Here is a 20,841-nt window from a genome sequence, read left to right as displayed (position 1 = left end):
TACATCAAGGCAATTAGCGCATCAAAATATGCAAATCCCGCTTACTACATAGTCCGCCCGGCCGCAGTCGGAGTAATTCCCCCCCAGCCAGTTCTTGGGTGTTTGATTGCCGTTTTGAAACCAAACGTAGCCTTGTTTGTTTTTCCAAGAGGCTTCGTTAACGTGAACGGGACAGAAGGGAGGCATGAAGAGAAGGGGAACCGTGGCTCCTGCGTGGAAAGCCGCCCATGCGTAATGAGACGACCCGCTCCGCCATTCTCAATTCTCCGACGCCGTTGGCTCTGGTGTGCGTATTATTTTTAATATTGATGCATATTCAGTGGGTAGATCTGCATTACATCCATGTCGCTCAGTGCTTATTTTACCTGCCTTTGCGTTTAGGTAGGAGGCGAAGCCGCCGTTTAGCCTGTTGTAGCGGTGACATTTATTACCTAAAAGCTCAGACTTCATATTCAAATCGTAGGCTAATGTGATATTGATTGCAGTGACCCGAGTTCGGCGGCATTGCGGTCTAAACAGCTGAGATTCCGTTTAATCTGAGTGATTTAAATCGACGGAATCCTTTTGAATACTCAAAATACAGCATGCATGAACAAAGAGCTCAGTGGTGGGCAAACAATAGAGGAGCTCCAGAGGTAATACTGAGGAGGTGATACTTTAAGATCGACACGTCTGGCTCACAACAACAGAGTGACTCGGCTCGTAGGAAACTAATAACCAAAAAGTCTCCTGCCCAGTTTGGATGAAATCCGGTGACGCAGCGCTGACATTTAGGCTACAATTGCTCAGGCTGTCTCCTCGGTGTCCGTGCACGCGCACAGCGGTGCCAGGGACGAGCGCGCGCATGCAAGTGCAGTGCGCTTATAGAGAAACACGGGCTACCCGCAATTATGGCACAATATAAAATACCAGGGAGGCATTTCCATTCAAGCATCGCCACTTTGTCATTTTATTTCTCTCTTTTTTTTTTTTTTTTTGGCCAAACTGCACTCACCGCATCTTTGTGTGATCCCCGCAGAGAGAGTCTGTCCCAAATCGGGCGTTTCAACTTACCTCCAATTAACAAAAATCCAGTGGTGCTGCAGCTGGAAGTCGGCGCGACGTTTTCCATCAAGTTGGTGGGACGTTTTATCCCACGAGAGCAAACTTTCTGGCATCAGCCAAAGCAGATGCAGCTCCTACAGGCTACTCCCCTCGTCATTTGAACCTTGCTCTTAAACTGCTCGAGGCTCAACACCAGTGGTCAGGATGGCTCACGTAAAGATATTCAAAGCCACAGGAGTCCGTTACCCCACCTATGCTGGGCTCCCCAGCTGTAAAACGTAATATGCCCTTATGCCCATTAGTGATTCTAAAATATTAGAATATTCCTTTACTTCAAGGTTTTGCTCCCTGGGAGCTTAAATGGTCCTCTCATCGTCCTCTCTGCGGTGTTGCCCACGTTTTCATTACCACCTCCCATCACATAAATGATACACACACCTCAGTGTGCCTTCAGAAATGACAATATCAAAGCTCGTAAATGATTAGCAACGTTTAACGGGTTGTGTAATATTTTCGCTATAATCACTATAATTCTACCAATAAGATGTTATTTTATTTCTCAGATGATTTTAGATGATGAACACAGTCACCTCTTGTTGTTTCGTTTGGTGGGTGCAACCTCCTCACACACACACACACACACACAAAAAGAATCAAGGTAATTCGTTAACATCGCATCTTCCTGTGAAACACAGACCTTCAACATTAGCAGGATAAATCTCAGGAGGTCTCTTTTTTAAAAAAAACAAAAAAACAAAAACCTCTGTGTTTCTGGCCCAGACTGCTCAGGTCTGTCCAGGTTTGTAAATGGGTAGGGGGGTGGGCGAGAGGGAGGGTGGGGTTGGGGGGGGGGTTTGCAGAGGAGAAGCCAGTCCGTGATCATCATTTGAATCATGCAAAGCAGAGGCGCAATTTACGCACCCGCGTTCCTGTTGATTAAATGACTCGCTTGTCTTTTATTTAACGCCGCTGTGTTGATAATAGAGCCACCAGGCCGCGTGGGCGACTCCAGGGGAAAACAACAGTTTTTTTGCAGTTGCCAAACGGGAGGTGATGATGTAGCTGAAAACGGGGACAAACATGATGAGACGGAATTTACTAGTTATATTTTTCATTTCTTCTATTAAAATGCTTCCGCGCGGAGGTGCCCTGTGAACCAACAGTCCATCCATATGATAAAATATTTAATCTAAAACGAGGCAAAGCAAAACAAGCGTGGGCCGTGCTCGTCAGAGAGGTAAAAAGTCATTTAGTTTGATCCCCCCCCCCCACACACACACACTCCCAATTTTAGGCCAGACAGGAGCAGGCGAGCCTCGTCTGGCACTGGAAACAGCATTTTTGAAAGTGGCGTAATGAAACAGCACAAGCTTTTTTTTTTTTTTTTTTTTTTTTTTTGAATAAGCATACCTGTTGTAAAGGTGTGAGGTGTCTGCTGCACTCTGCACCATTGATTACTGTTCCTTTTAGGGGATAAACAGCCCAGAAGTTCTATGTGTGTGTGAAAGTGTATTATTCTTATTAATCTTATTATTCTTATTATTTTTATTCTTCTTATTATTACTATCTGTCTGCCTGTCTGTCTGTCTGTTGTTTTACTTTACATTACAGTGTTCTTCTTCTTCTTCTTTTCTTTTTTTTTTAATTTAAATTTGATCTTAAACAATGTGTAGACGTAAATGATCAGAGAGGGATATTCTGCCTCGCTCACCACGCACGAAGCACGCACCGTGTTGGGAAAGCAGGCAGCAGTGCGCACACGGGGCTTATTTGCGTCTGCTCCCATCTACATGAATAGCTTCAGAGGCTGTGGAGGATGAGGATGATCGGGATGAAGGTTGGGGAGGTGCGTGCTGGGCGGCCAAACGGTGACATCTAGCGGCGGTTTGGGAGAACGTCGATGGCGGGAAACGTGGGCAGCCCGCACGCTCGCTGGAGTGCACGTGCACCTGCTGCCACCCCACCTCACCCCACCCCACCTCACCTCACCTCACCTCTCGTCACGCCAATTACACGCGTGCACAATTTCACACGCCATCTAAGTGCACAGTCTTAAAACACACGTCTTGTAGCTGGAGCCCTTTTAGAGATGTTACACCTGACTGACGTCCACTGATCCTACAGGATGCGGCAGTTGTAGCTTAAACTGGATTATATTCATTACAGGCCACTTTATTATTATTATTATCATCATTATTATTATTATCATTATTATTATTATTGGCTATTGATAAATCCAGTGACTGTGTGTCTCTTTTTTGACACTTTACAGTGCTGGTTCTCTCATATGTTCCCACATTTCTTGACCTTACTCCTGTTTTTTTTTTTTGGTTTTTTTTTTTGCCTCATATCGTTTAACAAGAGGCTGATCAGATCGAAGCAACCTGTCTGCCAGCGCCAAACGGTCAAAACCATCAGTGTGACCTTTTGAGAAACTGTGAGAACTGTTGTCATAGTAGATTATTTCCGACAGATGATAAATTGTAATGTGCCTTTAGCGACTTTATCAGCCCCCCCCCCCCCTTTTTCTTCAGCACAGACTACCGGAATTAACCCTTCAGATTCAGTGGAAAAAAAAACCCGGCTGTGGGCTTAATTTAATGAAGCAGTGGATGGAGTTCATGGGGTGCGGCCTAATTCGGACCTGAGAAAAGCCATTATGAGAACATACAAGGCAGAATTTGCACATTACTGTTACATTTCCAAGACAAAAATACTATAAACTATAAAACCACAGAAGTGGCCGTTTATAGACGCGGATCCCTGTCGGAATATTGCAGTAATGCAAGCAAACACAATATAGCCAAGAGTTACAGTAACATCAACTCTTGAGAATACCGTAAATAATATGATAGTGTTTTTAAGAGAATAATTATAAAGTGCAGCCTGTTGTGGACGGCGAGAAGATTTCACTGGAATTGTGGTTCCGTTATCTTCTTTTATATTTTGTGCACATAGAGTTAAACCGTGGTAATGAATCAATAAAGATGCGTCGCGTTATTAGTTGGATAAAGAACTAAACTCAGTTCAAAATGTGTTTAATCTTCTTCTTTGAGGCAAAGTTAGAACACAAGGTTAAAACACATGATTCATTTTTTTTTGTTTATTTTGTTTTGTTTTAGTTCCTTTTTTACGTGTTTTATAAGAAAGAAATCCTAAAAATACTATATATGACTTTTAACTTTTGTAGGTTTTTAGATGGAAGATCTGATTCCCAAATTAATAATTTAACGGGAAGGGATGCAAACAGACACACACACACACACGCGCGCGCGGAATCGAAAGACTTCTGCTACCGTGCTGGTTATTAAATTAAAATGTGAAATGAAACAATTGCATGAAGCCTTTCATGGCGATCAAACATCCATCGTTAAATCCATCAAATTTACCCCATCCAGCACGATGCAACACAACGCAGGCACATTCAGTGTTTTCTTTTTAAAACCTTTATCGTCTAATTGATGGGGCTGGTTCATTCGAGGAGGACTAGAGTTTCTAAATATGTGCTGAGGGGGTTGAAAAGATGAAAGTGTCTGCACACTTGGTCAGCCCGTCAGGAGAGAGCTTTGATTTGAATCAGCACCTTTTGGTGATGTGAGCTCAAGTCTTTCGAAACAGTAAAAGTTACAGGGACACTTTGGGAAAACAGAAAAGGTTCGAAAAGCTGTTTTCGATTTTCAGACACACTGGAAAAGCTATATTTTTGTTTTTCGTGCTTGCTTTTTTTTTTTTTTTTTTCGCTTAAAATTAACAATTGATGGATTATTTTTAGATTTCGAAAACATCTAAACGCTGTGGTGTGCTGTGGGTAGAAAGGCGCCTTTAGGGGGTGGGGGGAAAGTGGAGGCCTATAGAAAGACGCGTCAAAACGCCAGTTGCGATAGAAATGTGTGTATTTTTTTTTTTTATAATAAGTGTTTGCGTGTTGTCAGCGTGCTGCAATCACACCGCCATCTCTGTGTAACTGTTGTTACTGATTATTGTATTTCCAGGAGTCAGAAACGCGTCATCCACCCACTGCCATTATAGTTTAATGCGCAGGTCCTAAGAGCTCTACTACAGTTTTGTGTGTGTGTGTGTGTCAGACATTCCCACCTGATTGTTACAAGGAAGCCAGAAAGAAAATCATGGATATTACTGAATGAGCTCCCCCTCCTCTCTTTGTCTTCTACACTTATTCACCAAATGAGAGATAGTCCTGGATTAGGCCCAGACCATGTGTTTGTGTGTGTGTGTGTGTGTGTGTGTGTGTGTGTGTGTGTGTGTAAGAAAAAAATTTCACATCTCTCTGATTTGTGGGAGCAGATCACTGTGTTTGCACTGTTTATGAACATGTGTTTTTTTTTTTCTCTCTCTTTCTGAATTTAAGGTCCATGTGTACCGTCTAGAGCATAATGTATCACTGTGAGGGATGATGCCACTGTAATGTTAAGTGAGATAAACCTTGGCTTTAAATGTCAAGTGAATGTCTTCAGTATGGATATTTGTGTTAAAATGCCACATTTTTTAAATGCAAATGCGAAGACGCAAAAGTGAAAACGATGCCATTGTCATTATTTCAATGTCATACTATTTGTATCGTCGTAAAGCGAAGCTGCTGTGGCACCATGCACTGACACTGACCAATCATGGGCAATTTATTTTGTTGATTTTTTTTGTTGTTGTTGTTGTTGAATCTGCACAGAATGAAAGCAACAACCGTTCAGAGATGCATGCAGGAACAAAGTCAAACACAATGAAATCACACCAAGTCACATCAGGATAACTAAGAAAGCCAGTAACTTTACTGAAATCTCTGCAAAATACAAATAGCCTTTCCCTCCAGCAGAGGAGACTTTTATTTCATCCCCATACGTTTTCACTACATACAGCTGAATCAAGTCCCTTGAGTTACAGAGATGTGGATTTAATTTAATACCATCTTAGTCTCAAGTGGCGACAAAGGCCAGCTTATGCCGCTGAAAGCCGCTCTTGCGTTCCAGAAAACATTAGTTCCAAACCTCCCCCATTTTCAGGTTTATACAAGCTACATTTGATACTACAGACTGACTTTTTTTTAAGCATTGTAACATATTACTCTTTTTTTTTTTTTTTTTAAATTCCTTTTCAGCTTTTGAATACAACTTAAATAAACCACAAACACGGTGGAGCAACAAAGAATCCCTTGTGAATGTAGGGACCTTAAGCAATGGTATTACATGGTTATTACACATGGCTGTACAGTTGTATGGTCTCCCCCTTCTCACTGCAAGTGACTTATCAAAACATCAGCTGAGGTACTGCTTGGGTCAATTTTGAGGTACCAACATTTAGTCTATCATAATAATGACAAAGAACAACTGATCAACAGGTGATGAAAAAGAATGGCTTCAAATTGAACAAACACAAAAAGAAAAGAAAACAGCGATAGAAAGACAAGTTTTTCCTCATGTCTTTGGTTTAAATTAATGTCAAAACTACAGCACTCTAATGAATCTCTGTTTCAATCAATCAGCGGGCAAGTAGCATGATATCTGTCGTGTACTGTGCATTGATCAAGTGGACAGCAAGCATGCCTTTCACTTGATCAGGCCTGAATGATTCTTGTTGAGCAAATAACAAATTGTAGATGTAAAATACATTTTTCTTTTTTTGCGTATGACCTTTTAAAATGCAATGCACAGGGGGGGGGGGGACGACAAGTGTGCGACAGGACAGGTAAATTATTGTGGTTGGTACCGGCAATGCAGCTCGATATCTAAAGCTACATTGGACTGACTGAAATTGAAATGTGAAACCAATTGTACATTTGAGCAAATTCTTTTTATTTGTCTTGTTTCAATGCTTGCAAAAACCATAAATGAATGTGAAAATAAAAGTTGAGTTTACAACACAGAAATGCCACTGGCTTTGGTTTCTCCACACTTTTGCTGCCTGAAACATCATGTTTATTTTTTTTTCTCAACCTTTTTGTATTGAATTTAAAAAAGAGAAGAACACCATTATAGAGGCTCTGCCCCTGTTTGACTACACAGACTGTATACAGTAACAACATAGTGAACCTGCATGAAATATGCACATAGAAATATCATAACACTTAAGTGACAGCAGATACGGGAGTGGGAGGCAGAGAGATATGTGGCTAGTTTCATTGTTTTAAAAAAGAGAAAATCAAAACAGCTATTTATTTAAAATAAACAATTGTGCTTCTTTCATACCAGCATGATCAATTTGTCCTTGTGTATCCGATGCTGAACTGTCAGTGACATGTGGTAAATGATGTGGAATCCTGCTCCGAAGAGTGGAACATGAGGAGTCACAGAACGACACAGAATCAAATTAAGTTTGCAGACGATCGGGGATAATTACTCATAATGCACTTGCAAAATCACATTACGTTGAACACGATTCAAAAGAAAACTTTATAGATTGCGTGTGGGGCTTGTGCAAACACAAGCTAAAACTGTGGCGAAGATCCGAGATGGAGAATAATATCGACAGCGTCAGAGACATGTTTTTATGAGATTAACTAAATTAAATTAGACAATTAAGGTTAAGAATGAAATGGCTGATGCATTAAAATGCATTTAGATTAAGGGTCAGTCATATTTCCCCATCAGTATGACCATCATGTACATCATGTGTCAACATTTATTCCTGTGTCAGCCCCAGTTCCAGTCTCGTGACATTTTCCACTAACAGGTTGTTTTTCAGCACTCAGGCCTGTCGCTCCTCCGTCACACAAACCCTGGCAATGCTTTCCAGCTGGTTTTTAAGGTTAGACTAAATACACCCCTGAACAGCACTATTCAGGGCTCAAATTAAACAAACCAGACAACATGTGCAACTGCACATAGAAACTCCACTAAGAAACCAACAAAAATCATTAGTATATATATTTATATATTAGAAAGCTATACACAAGCATGTTAATTTCACAGATTTTTTTTTTTAAAGATTCTTAATATTACCATTATTATATATAATTAGAAATACACGTTTAAAAACAAACCTCTACAAAGATAAAACAGTTCAGCAAAGCATTGGATCTCAGTCTGTTTTTCATGGCTTAGGGCTTCAGAGCCCTGACATTTCCCCTCTGGGCGAACTATCCATCTCTTATTAGCAAAGCTATCAAAAAACACATTCTGGCTTATAGAAACTACAAAAAGCCACAAAAATGCTTTGCATTGTATTCCTTTCATATGAAAATATAAGCAAGTGTATCGTACAATTGTTTTTTATTTTTCCTTTTTTTTTTGTTTATTAACACTGAATATTAATACTAGATCCAGAGTTGTCTTGATTACACTAGCGTAGCTCTTAGATCAAAGGGTGGTCCTCGCTCTGCTCCGTTCTTTAAGGGGAGCGCTAAAATCGTCAAAGGTTCCACACGTCTAGCATTGGGTCGGCCTGTTTACCTGTACAATCCTTCAAATGTTGCATAATAGCTTCTCATTTAGTGAGTAAATAAATCTTGTAATGTCTGGCAACTTTTGACCCCTGCCCTTCCCCCCTTGACCCTCTATTTACATAAATACGTTGAACCTGCAACATGACATCATCTAATGTTAACACACATTTTTGCAAGGGAGAACTGCAGAGAAGGTATATAGCAATGAAACTGACACTGTACACATGTATTGTTTGTCCAACTCAAGTGCTAAGGTGTTTTTCCACTGGACACACTCACTCTCATGTTAATGTTTTTTTTTCCTTTTTTTTTTTTTGTCTCTAGTCACTGATATATCGCTGAGGCAAAGTGTAAGTACGTTTTATGAAACAGAGTACCTGACTATTTTTTTTTGTTTATTTGTTTATATGCATATATGTACACATACACACACGTGTAAAGATATATGCATACGTGATTCTTTTTATCCACACACAATACAATTTATGCATAGTTCCCCAACAAAAATACCCCCGGATCCCATCCCATCGCAACAAACACCCACCCTCCCAAACCCCCCATTACAACACCCCACTGGTTTATATAATGTCAATATGTATAGCACGCACACACTCAGCAAAAAGAAAAAGGAAAATAAAAAAGGAAAAGAAATTACAAACATATTTTTGAAAAGGGCTGTCCCTTTCCATTCCTTCAGCGTTTAAAGAGATAAAAGGAGAGAGAGGCCATGGGGTTGGGCGGTGAGTGACTCGTGACATCGAGTGAGAGGAGGAAGAGGAGTTGACTTGGGGGGCATCGCAACGTTGCGTTGTCGGGGGCTCAGGGCAACTCGGGGCACTGCCGGGGAGAGGACAGAGCTATCATGTCGCCCATCCTTCTGACAGGCGCACCCGTTTGATGGAGGGGCTCTCGCGCTCGTCCAGGGCGGGCCGGGCCAGTCCCAGAGGTGAGTGGAACTCATTCCTGTGCTCATCACGGTCGCTGCCCTCATGGGAGCTGCTACAACTGCTCAGGCTATCGACAGGGGAGCGTCCCGAGTCCTGGCGGGACGATGGGTTCTGGGGAGGTGGTACCCCACCACCGTAGCCCCCCGGTGTGTTGCTGGTGCGATCTCTAGGAGGAGAAACAGGTTCGGACTTGATGTGCAGGCTTTGAGCAGAGGGCAGGGAGAGATTTGAACCCTGACATAAGTGAGAGCTAGAGCAATTTCTGTAGGAAGGAAAGGAAACGCAAGGGGTTACAGAGTTACAGAGCAAGAAACTAAGTGATTTAAAAGTCTGTGACAATCATGCATGTAAGCACACACACACGCATTCATATTTGTGAGAACAGGGAGGTGTCATATTTGTGTTGGACTTTGCAAACAGAGGTTGAAAACAGTGAAAGACTCTTATGGTCTCCAGGAAGAACCTCGAATAATACTTAACGTGTTACGTCATGCCTTTCTCGACAACACAGCGCCTCAAATCAAGTTCAGCGCACTCACCCTAGCTGGCCAAGGGCTGAATGCTGCATGTTCTGAAGGTGTTGCTGTTGCCACCCGCTCATTGAACCGAGGTGAAGGGAGCTGCCGCTGTTGAAGCCAGACAGGGAGGACAGATCTGCACTATTCAGGGAATACTCTGCGCACAAACACACAGGAAAAGGAAGAGGAGGATGCAGGTTATAGGTTGTTCAGAGAAGTTTGACGCTGCTGTGCTAAAACACGAGTGTGCTCGTTGGTGAGACAATAGCACCCTCTGCTGTTGGACAAGGCGACATAACAATTACATTTGGGACAGAGGTTTCCAAAGCAACACACTCACTTGAAATGTGTCAAATTATAATTTTTGCAGATGCACAATATCGGAACCAAAATGTTATTTGTTTTGCTACATTATCTAAAACATGTAGATAGTAATTACATAGAATGAGCCTGTGTTAATGGACATATGAGATCCCAGTGTATAAAGATCACACGGTACACACACACAGTGATACATACCGGTACCGTAAGAAGTAGAGATGGCAGATGGGTAACCGCCCATGCCTTGTCCTGGTAGAGTGGGAGTTGCTACTGATACCACTGGGGTGGCCAATGACTGAGCAGACTGAGAGTTGTTTATTCTCTGGTTCTGTGATAGACGAAGGGAAGACACAGGGAGCAAGAGTCTTGAGAACATGAAATCAACTCCCAGACAAAACAAACAAAAAACTGCAATAAACCAATAAAGTTAAAAAAAAAAAAAAAATCTTTCATTTCTCTCTTTCACTCAACAGATGCTGAGAGAATGAATGCGATGCCAACTTCTAGGGAAATTAATCACTTGACATGCGGCACGGCTGAACCCTGCCAACCCTATCATTTACCACCCTTTCTGAGGGCCCACTGTCGCTATAGTAACACCATTGGTCTCCCCAGCAACGCAGGGTAGGCAAGGGAGAGGCACTTTACTGTAGCAGAGGGGAGGGTTTGGCAGAAATTAATGGAGGTTTGATGCAAAATGAAAGTCTAGTCTTTTGTTGCCCTTCATTTCCACATTCTCAGTAATAAAAGATGTGAGTTGTACATGTGCAGCGTGAGACTCAGTACACAGGCAGAGAGATAAAAGGAAGGAAGGAAGGAAGGGAGGAGTAGATGCACGAGGGCTGAGGCAGAAAAGAGGCCAGGCTGCTTTTACTCTGACGCACCACTGGATGGCACTATGTGCCCTCGCAAAATGTCATGTGAGGTGACATTGGAGCCTTCAGCAGAGTCAGCAACAATAAAGGTGGAAGTTACTCTGGAGTCGGGACTGCTTTTGTCGCCGCATCTAGTTGTAATAATTGCAGTAGTGATAGCAAAAATTGAATGCGAGTGAAGAGGTTCGACCCAGGTGACTGCAACGCTCTCAGTTCGACAAAGCACACTGTGCTCTCAAGAACTATCTGAACCAGTGCGTAATTAGAAAACCTATCAAGTTTCAAATTCCTCAGGCTGTTTTAGGGTCCTTTTGATTTCTAAATCTGAGTGGCAGTCTGACTTACCAATAGCAGATCGACATCCTCAGACTGATGGCATTAAAAGGGGGAGGGTGATAAATTCAAATTAGTGAGTGTGAGTCAGAATATATTGGTGGAGGCTAAGTGTGGATCTAAGGATGGGGCTGCGGCAGGATCGACCCAGCGAAAACAGAACTAAAAGGATTCTGAGAACTAACTAGACTAACATAACACGTCTTATCAGAAGGACAGGAGAAAGAGATATCAGGGGCTACAGTAGAAGCGCCAACATCTACACACAGACACAGCAGAGGAAATGTATCTGACAGTATACCAGACTTGGGGGGAAAAAAAGTAAATAATAATTTAAAAAGAGTGTTGGTTTAGGAGGCTGCCAAGGCACATGGAAAAAAATGCAACAACAAAAATGTCATGTACCTGAAGTCAAGCTTATCACAAACATAACCTCATCAACCCAAGTCTGATATAAAGAGATGAAAGCAGCAGAGAGGACATGAAAGGAAATAAACAATAGCAAACAAACCCAAAAGACCCCCTATAGATAGGAAGATAAACAGTAGGGAAATGGGTGGGTGGGTGGGTGGGGGGGATTGAAAGATTACTCACGATGGAGGGCATGTTGTTCTTGGCACCAGGAGGGATGAGCACACGTAGGTCAGGTTTGCGGTTGTTCATGCCTAAGTTCATGGGTGGGGGAGACTTAGTCTGCATGTTCTTGTTCATGCCACCTGGAGAAACCAGCAGACCTGGTGAGTTGCGGTGGTTCCCGTATCCATTTCCTGAGAGAGCCAAGGAAAGGTTGGGGAGAGAGAGAGAGGAAAGAGAAACATTAATTATGCTGGTATTCTTGAATGGTGTTTCAACCAAAGACGTAGCTACATGTTATTAAACCTGTTTCAAAAAAAGTTTAATGAATCTTGGAGCCAAATGAAGAACTAAAGGAATCCATTTTCAGCATGTGCTCCTTTTCAGCGTTGTTTTTTTTTTTCTTTTTCTCAGCTACACTTCCTCTGGTAGACATTTTATTAGCACACTAGTCTGGAAAGACTGTAAATTGTGTTTCATGAAAACGGTACAGGCTGGCGGATAGTCAAACAGACGTGCCGTTGCCTCGATGATCACCACTGTTAGCTTGGTAATCATACGATGAAGGCATCCACTTGAGAGGACCTCACCCTCCACCTCTGTCACTGTCAGTTAAGGCTACATGTGCCCTGCAACAGCCAGTGAATCGTGTAAAAACATCTAATTACGGGTAGCGAGACCACAGAAGGATGGGACCCATCATTTGGCCATCAGAGCTAAACACATGTGTGGTTCGTCCAGACAAAGACCCTGCCTTGGGGTTGCCACCAGATCTGCATTCCCAAAAGTATGGAGAGCCAAGCGCAGCACCCATTTCCTCCTCAGAAACCGGTGAGGCGAAATCCCAGCAACATCATTAAAAAAACTGAGTGTGGAGCATTCTTGAAAGCAACATAGTCTTTGTTTCTAACCCAATCCCACAGGCTGTTTTTCCCCTTACTTCTCCTTCCTTCTTCCAAGGGGTAGAACACAGGGCACTGTGTGGACGTTCCCACTTGAAAGACGGGCAGGAATTATACGTTAGACATAAATGAATTTCCTAATCATATACTCCAGGGGAAAATGAGTCGCAGATGTCTTCCTGGGCAATTTCCCTCGCTGATCTTTGTTTAATTTGAGAGCGAGGTTTTTGTTGTTTGGAAATGAAAAGTCTCAAAAGCTCAATTTGAACAATCTGCAGAGTAAACGACCGCTAGCGGTGAGAGAAAACGAGAAAAACAGTGTGTGTGTTAGTGTTTGTGACTCTGCTGGAGTGTGTGATGCGTGAGCGTGTATAAGTTGATGTTAACAGCGTAGACTTTGTGTGTTCTTGTATGTTTTGCTGTATACAATTTTGCATGGGTGATTCTATATAAGCACCGTTTTTCTGTCTAGCTCAGTGTACATAAGCGCAGTGTGACTTGAGACTCTGTGACAGATGCCGCATGCCCGCTTGTGCACGAGCCATGCGTATGGATGCACGTGTGTGTTTTGTATTGGACCCTCTTAGTTCCAGTGTCAATCTCACATTAGCAAAGAGGCAGCTGCCTCTTCAGTTTTCCCGCTCTCTCATTCTCATGGCTGGCCCTTTGTGAGATTGAGTGGGTGCATGTGGAGATAGATGAATGAGACCTCACACACACATAAAACATGCACGCACACCACACTCATGCACACTTTAGTAAATAACCCAGCAGGAAGTACATCAGTGTTTCTGTACAGACGAGTAAAAAAGGGACTGAGCTATAGAGAGACATTAATACACACTTTGGTCAAGATGACACGGACTCCATCTTGGTGACAGTTAATCAGACATCTGTCTATTGCCACCCTGTGGAGATGGCTTCAGTCCAGTCAATTATCTGCAAGATGACTATGATCATGAGTGGCATAGGCCAGTCCTTAAGCACTTCAAAAGTAAAATCATTAGCCAATTAAGCTAATGAAGCAAGAACTGTGACTGAAATCTTTCTATTCTGTGGCTTGATCACCCTGATTTTAGGACAGTTGCGTTCAATAGCGACACATTGGCTCGACCATTGTATCAGCTGAAGACATGACACCCAGTTCATTTCCACTCTCCTCCACTAATGCTACCGCGCACGGCCGAGCTGCGGCGCAGGCTGGCATCAACCGTTTAGAGGAAGTACCAAAATTAAACACAGCCTAGCCAAGAATCTGTTTTGCTGCGGCATAAAAGTCACACGTTCAGAGCAACATCTGATCTGAAATTCAGATAAACAGCTTTTTTCTTTTTCTAAGGTGTGGAGAGACAGCTGAGGTCAAAGCTGTGGGTTTGCAATCTGTCTCTATAGGTGCCATGGTTACAACTTAACGCACTGCAAGATGCATGTGTTTAACAAGCACCCCCATCCCCCAGTCTGTTCATTCTCTCTCGCACACACACACACACACACACACACACACACACAGACAAAAGAGAGGTGTGGTTAAACTAGTGTACTTTTTACTTTTACTGAACAAATTTCTGATGTCCTGTTGTGGTCTAACAGGCGCGCTCCGTTCTATTCCCCATACACACACACTCTTCCGTTGCGGTTTGGCCAAATGTGCATTCAACCCTGAATTCTCCAACTGAACTAAGGTGTCACACTCGCGTTTACCACTTGTACAGTTGGTCTGAGGTGTTGCAAAGACTGAGATATATATTTTTGATCTACCGAACCTGACTTGTTGTCAGTTCTTGTATTGATTGCTTTTTAGCCGTGTGGTTTTGACCAGAGATGTCTTAATGCTGTGCCCTGTATGTAAATCGTTTGAGGGAGTAATTGGTGTGTGATCAAGGTGAGAGGTGAGACTTTCTCGCTCATTCCTCGCGGTGCTTTGGTGAGCAGAAAGTTGGATCAGATGGATGACAGCTACATAATTGCACGAACGGAGGTGAGAGGCTCTTATAAACTGGGGCATTGGTCTGGAGCTCCCTTCATCAGCTCTCTTTCTCTGTTTCACTCGGATTCTGTCTCTTTCCTCACCTCACGCTCTCTCCAAGCCAGCAAAGGAGTTGACAGATTGAACACATACTGTAAATAAATGAGCGAACATACACATGCACATACACACTTCCCACAATATTTCCATAGAAGAGACATGATGACTCAGCCTTTCAGTAACATGCCCTATTTGCACTGGACTAGAATTACCTAGGGACCTTGTATGATTTAGACTTTACCCCCACGTCTGGGTTTCATGCAGCATATTTGCACAGGATAGACAAAAAGTCTGTGTTTCAATTAAATTTACAGGCCAAATCCCAACGATTATGTCTACATATCATATCAAAAAGAAGTCTCAAGTTTGCATTTTCTACATGGGAGGTGGAGTACACGATATGCTTTGAGTTCAAATAATGAAAACACTGTTGCTAGGCAACTGAAAACAAAATTGAACTTTGCCTTTCTCTGTAAAATGGTGAATGATATTGTGCTTATTCCAACTTCATAATTACTGCAAATAGTATAAAAAAGTTGTGCACAGTGACATTATTTAAAATGTCAGTTTTTTTGTGTCACAGCTTGTGAAGTCAGAGGCAAGAGAAATTAGAAAAAGTCTAGTTACAAAGTCAGGAAAATACGACTCTAACACACTGGACCACGGTCTATTCTCACAAACATGGCAACCATGACCCCATGGCAGTGTACAGTGTGTATCAACATGAGCCGACCGAATTTGCACTAAAAATAGCAGCAAATCTCTTATTTCCACTGTTGCCTTTATCACTGTTCAATCAAAAAACGAAAAGAAATAAAAGAAGCTTTGCAGAAATTACAAAATATATAAAACTTAGATGATTTACTTAGATGACAATTCACACTGAATTCAAATTATAAGAGGACCTTTGTTTGATGACATATTAGGTCTTGAAAGATGGGCAGGAATTATATGTCAGACATGAATTAATTTCCTAATCATATACTCAGGGGGGAAAATGAGTCGCAGATGTCTTTCTGGTAATAAGTGGTGGAATTCTAACTTCAGGACACAAAGAACTTCTGCGGTCCTTACCAATGACAGGAGGACACATGATGTTAATTCCCTGTAAGTAATGAATTAAAAGCTGTCATTTTCTTTCTTTACAGACAGTGGAAACATGACATCTGAGGCACAAAGGAGGTGCTGTGTTTATGTGCATGTCTGAACCACACACACACACACACACACACACACACACACACACACACACACACACATGGCCCCTCCGCAGTCACTAAGGCCACTACACTTAAGACACTCATACACGAGCCAGACAGCTACTTGTACAATCAGCTTATCAAAACTTACGGTGAGGAGAAGAGGAACATTAAAACAGTCTTTGTGGTGCCACAGTGGCTGGGCCACCTCACACTGAGTCACTTAGAGGAACATCATTAAAATGACTGACCAAGTTCACAGAACACTTCCATCTGTGTTACCCCACTATTTCTACTTTGCACACATGCTTCCACCATCAGTGGATATTCATCACTGGGGTTTCCCCCCCACACGCTCTTTCTCTCTCCCCCTAGATGAGATTTAAGAGAGCTTTGAATGGAATCTTTCAGCTCCCACATGACTCTCTCTCCACGTCGTGTTTTTTGCTGCTGCTGAGCGACACACAGCTCTCACAGAGCGCCTCTGTTCCTTCAGCGCGGTGACACAAAGGCTACATTTGAAGCATGCACTGCAGCACGCCGTTGAAGGAACACACGCCACAACAAATGGTCGTGTTGTGTGTGTGATGACTGACCAGACAGAGAAACCAGGCATTGACCCCTTGTGATTGAGCCCTTGGGGCCAGACAAGGCTGCCCAGCTGTGCCCCACTGACCCCCCCCCCCCCCTGCCCTTCTCCATTTTACACTCTGCACTGTACGCTGGGGCTGTAAAATTTAACCCTCTCTTTGCCATAAACTGGGGCCTGACATGTCCTTAGGGACAAACCCATTGACACACAGAAGCTAACACATTAGATTCTTTACACATGTTCCTCAAACTTTCTCCACGGGATCATTAAAGCATGGTGAGCCGCTCCAAACATTGAATTAATTTGGCAGCAGACATATGATAGCAGTTACTGTGTAGCGAGTTTGTGCGGCAAAACACGTTGCTCCAAATGGGAGCTATGGGTTTGTCATTTTGAATTTTCATCCAAATGCAAGAGGCGGTAAGCCCGGCATTGTTTCTGTCTGCCTGTCAGTCAATCTGCTGCTTCAGTACATGGTGCAATTTTATTTCAGTTTCCCCCCACTTGTTCTACCGTTTTATAGCTGAACGCAGGCAGGATGTGTCACAGCCCCAGTACTGGGCAAACATTCCCAGATGAACTCCACGACCACTAACATCAACACATCATGGACAAAATCTCCACTTGGGTTTGGGTTACTATTAGTCATGCATTTTATGGCCCCGAGTGGGTGAGTGGGTGCCATGTACGTGTGTGTGTGTGTGTGTGTGTGTGGGGGTGTATATGTGTGTGTGTAAGCAGACAACTGTATGAGAGGAGGAGGCCATTCTTACCAGCACTGGTGCCTGCGCCAGTGGTGAGGTCAGCACCCATGAGGCCACCTGAAAGATGAAAGAGAGAGGAGAGCAAAAGAGAGAAAACCATTAGAGGATAGACACCCACGTAACATCCACTATGCCTCCTGTCTCTTACCTTGCTGGCCTTTCAGAAGCTAACTCAATTTAATCACAATCCACTGTATGTGTGTGTGTGTGTGTGTGTGTGTGTGTGTGTGTGTGTGTGTGTGTGTTTGTGTATCAGTACCTGTGTACTGATACCAGAAGCAATACTGCTTCCCACTCAAACCTTAACACTCTGAGCAACTGGACACTGCGAGTGGATACATTAAGCTGCCGTCCAAGAAAAATGACACATTATTATTTTTAAGCCATGTGAGGTGGAAGAGTGGGAGGGCCCAGAACGTGTGCGGTATATTGTGGATGCTGCGAGCGCCAAAACTCATATTTAGTTTGTGCTGGCGCTTCTAACATCCAGTTGTAATGACAGGGTGAGGGTGTGGGCAGCAGCCTTCAGAGCAGAGGGACAGAAAAAGGACTTTGGACAACAATAACAAACCAACAGGCCCGATTTGCTTATGTCACCAGCATCTCTATGCCTATACATAGGGCCAGACATCCCATGTGCTCAACCTCACACTAAATCAACAAGCCTGTGGGCTGGGATTTAATATGATATTAAATCATCAACTTACTTTGAGCAAAATACTGAAAAGGCAATATGTGAATAAATACTGGAGGGGGATAACTTTAGATTCGTTTACTGCTGTTAGATGGAATATTGCGGGTAGCTGTCATAGAAAATGTTGCGCTTTTGATGTGTCTCCATGAGCACAACGGACAGGTATGCACAAGGTTGAGGAGACAGACCCATGCATGAGATAACAGCGTCTACATGGGTGCATGAGTGCATGTGAGGCTCCACCTGTGTTACCTGCACTGGGGGGTCTGTGAGTGACTCCAGGAGACATGCTGTTTCTCTGTAGGCCATGATGCGCCAGTGGCAACAGGTTGTGGTTGCCTAGGGAACCACCAGGATGGCTGTAAATGAGATTGTTCTGGTTGCTGACGGGAATGGACACGGGCATGTCGTAGTTCGATGGGGGCACGGCCTGCTGAGAAAGAAAGGGGGGGGGGGAAGAGAGACAGGCACAAATTTGATTAGACTAAAGACAGAGGCGATAGCAGTTAGCCGGCAAACTACAACAAGGCCTTTGAGTAAAGGAGTGGGCTCAGAAAGAGAGAGACAGAGACGTGACAATTCAGAAAACACTCCAGGAAAACAAAGGGATTTAAAAGCCTTTGACTATCTGTGACTCCAGAAGTAGACAAAGCAAAGAAAAAAGAAAAAAAAAAACAGACAGCCAAGTTCAAAAGGACAAATGGACAACTAACAATAGACAGCCATGCATAGATGAATGATACAGAGAACTGAGAGGTTCTTAGAAAAAAGACTAAAAATACAAGACAGTATGGATGGTGAAAAAGAGAAGTGTACAAAAATAAAAGGGTAAATGCTTAGAAAACTCCCCTCCGAGTTACTCAACTTGCCCCCAAGATTACATATGGGCTGGCAACACTTTCCAGCTTGATGGACCGTAGGTAAGCTACTTTGGAAGCTGCTTTCTGTCACTGATATTTGTCATTGTGAAGGCAAAAGCTTGACCTACGGAAATATTGTAATGCGGTCACTGCATTTATATTGTTTGAGAGACATTCCTGGTTTATTACATTAAAGAAATAAGAAGGATAGGGTTTACTGGGAATAAAGCCAGTGGGATCCCACTGTTCTAAAAAACACTAAAGATAATTCAGCCTGTCTTCACCTCAGAAAAAAAAAAAGTCTGCAGTCTTTCTTGCAAAAGTAGCCTAAAGACTAGAGAACTGAATGCAATTGGGTGTAATTTATTTTTCTGTCACATGCAGCTAATGCAAAGTGTTTCTAAGTGGTAGACTCAGACCAGTCAGCAGTCTCATCAGGAACATGAGCAGAGGTAGCCTGCTGGCCCCGAGCGTCTAGTTTGTCATGTTTATTGTGTCACTTGGCAGAGGGGCTTAACCTTGGGAGTGCCCTGGAAGTGGTTGATCCTGCATGTTAGCTTTAGGAAGTAGAAAATAGGGTCCTAAATTACTGCCATGTGTCTCAGAGCCATAGGAGGAGCGCATCAGGGGGATCATCAGCCTGGCTTACGTGGAAGTAGGATACGTGCGCTGCTCCAACTTCTTCGATTTTCTCTCTTTTACTGACGTTCTTTTTGCAGGCCAAATGTTATTTCAAGGCACAAAGACAGTTACTTTAACCATATTTCATGGCAGGCCTCTGCATGCTTCGCTTTTACTGCAACTTTACACAGGAGTGGGCCAGCCAGAAGCTATGGATGCTTTCTTTTATAAGCAGTGAGGGTCTGTCTCTGGTTTTATTTTTTTTTTTGAAGAGTTTCAGTAATTTCTTCCATCTTGAATTCCTTGTTGGAGTTTTTAGAACTCATGGCTTCTCGCTGTGGTGTTTTCTAATAGTGTGGGGCAGAGAGTGTCTCTGTGGGCACATTTGCTTGAACACACACGCCTCATCGCTGGGTGTAAGGGCCCCGTCTGTAAGCTGTCCCTTAACTGGTGCCATCCTTCCTGTTTTCACTCATCTTCCTCCTCCGCCTCTCCCCACAGTCCCCTCAACAGTCCCCTGCAATCCAGAGGCCCAGTGCTTGGCAGCCACCCTGACCACACAATGAACTGCCACTTGTTGTGTGAGTCCCCTCCACCACCACCAACCCTGCTGTTTCACCCCCATCCCCACCCAGCTCCAATCCCAAAGCCACTCCACCATGCCTCGCCACCCCCTGCCTTGCTTCTAACCACATCTCCCTGTGCTCCACGTGGCTTAGACACTACTGTTCTTCTCTGAATTATCTACCATGGAATTATCTCTTTCTGTGCAAGGCTAGATCCCTAACCATTCCAATGTGGTGCCTTCTGAATGAAGGGCTCAGTTTACATAGAGAGCAGCTTTTGTTTTGTGGTTTTCGTCCTCTGCGTATGGATTAGACTCTTATGTAAAATTAACAACACATAATATAAATCCAGTAGCTGATATATCTTGATCTATCTACGTCCAGATGATGTTAGGCTACAGTTGCTTCAGCAGGGAGGAGAGATAATTGAGTTTTGTGAAGTACGGAGATATGCTTATGAGTTTTTGAATGTCTGCTGCTGTTTCATTGCCACAGTGTCTGTCCTTGTTGTTGCGGATGACTGAGCGCTGTGTTTTTGTGCAGGAAAAGGAAAAGCGCATGCAGACCGCACCTCCCATGAGAGCCAGGCAAGGCATTATGGGTAACAGGTTCA

At 43.2% G+C, this 20,841-nt stretch overlaps 1 protein-coding gene across 6 annotated transcripts in view; it reads right to left on the bottom strand.

Moving 5' to 3' along the window:
* Positions 1 to 8,997: 8,997 nt before the first annotated feature.
* mef2cb (myocyte enhancer factor 2cb) overlaps positions 8,998 to 20,841 on the bottom strand; it is a 70,190-nt gene continuing 58,346 nt past the window's right edge. For 3 of the 6 annotated variants that reach the window (XM_070833117.1, XM_070833119.1, XM_070833121.1), the window contains 6 exons: positions 18,434 to 18,614; positions 17,497 to 17,544; positions 12,026 to 12,198; positions 10,422 to 10,551; positions 9,924 to 10,059; positions 8,998 to 9,646 (listed from right to left, as the gene is read on the bottom strand). In XM_070833117.1, the coding sequence (XP_070689218.1) occupies positions 9,298 to 9,646; positions 9,924 to 10,059; positions 10,422 to 10,551; positions 12,026 to 12,198; positions 17,497 to 17,544; positions 18,434 to 18,614 (1,017 nt within the window). In that variant the 3' untranslated portion in view covers positions 8,998 to 9,297. The remainder of the gene's footprint in view (positions 9,647 to 9,923; positions 10,060 to 10,421; positions 10,552 to 12,025; positions 12,199 to 17,496; positions 17,545 to 18,433; positions 18,615 to 20,841) is intronic. The other 3 variants (XM_070833118.1, XM_070833120.1, XM_070833122.1) reach the window with 1 other exon arrangement.

Source organism: Pempheris klunzingeri, chromosome 7 (genome assembly GCF_042242105.1).
Source record: "Pempheris klunzingeri isolate RE-2024b chromosome 7, fPemKlu1.hap1, whole genome shotgun sequence".
NCBI classification, from domain to species: Eukaryota; Metazoa; Chordata; class Actinopteri; order Acropomatiformes; family Pempheridae; genus Pempheris; species Pempheris klunzingeri.
Note: the sequence above shows the minus strand (reverse complement) of the source record. Positions and strands in the feature narration are given on the sequence as shown.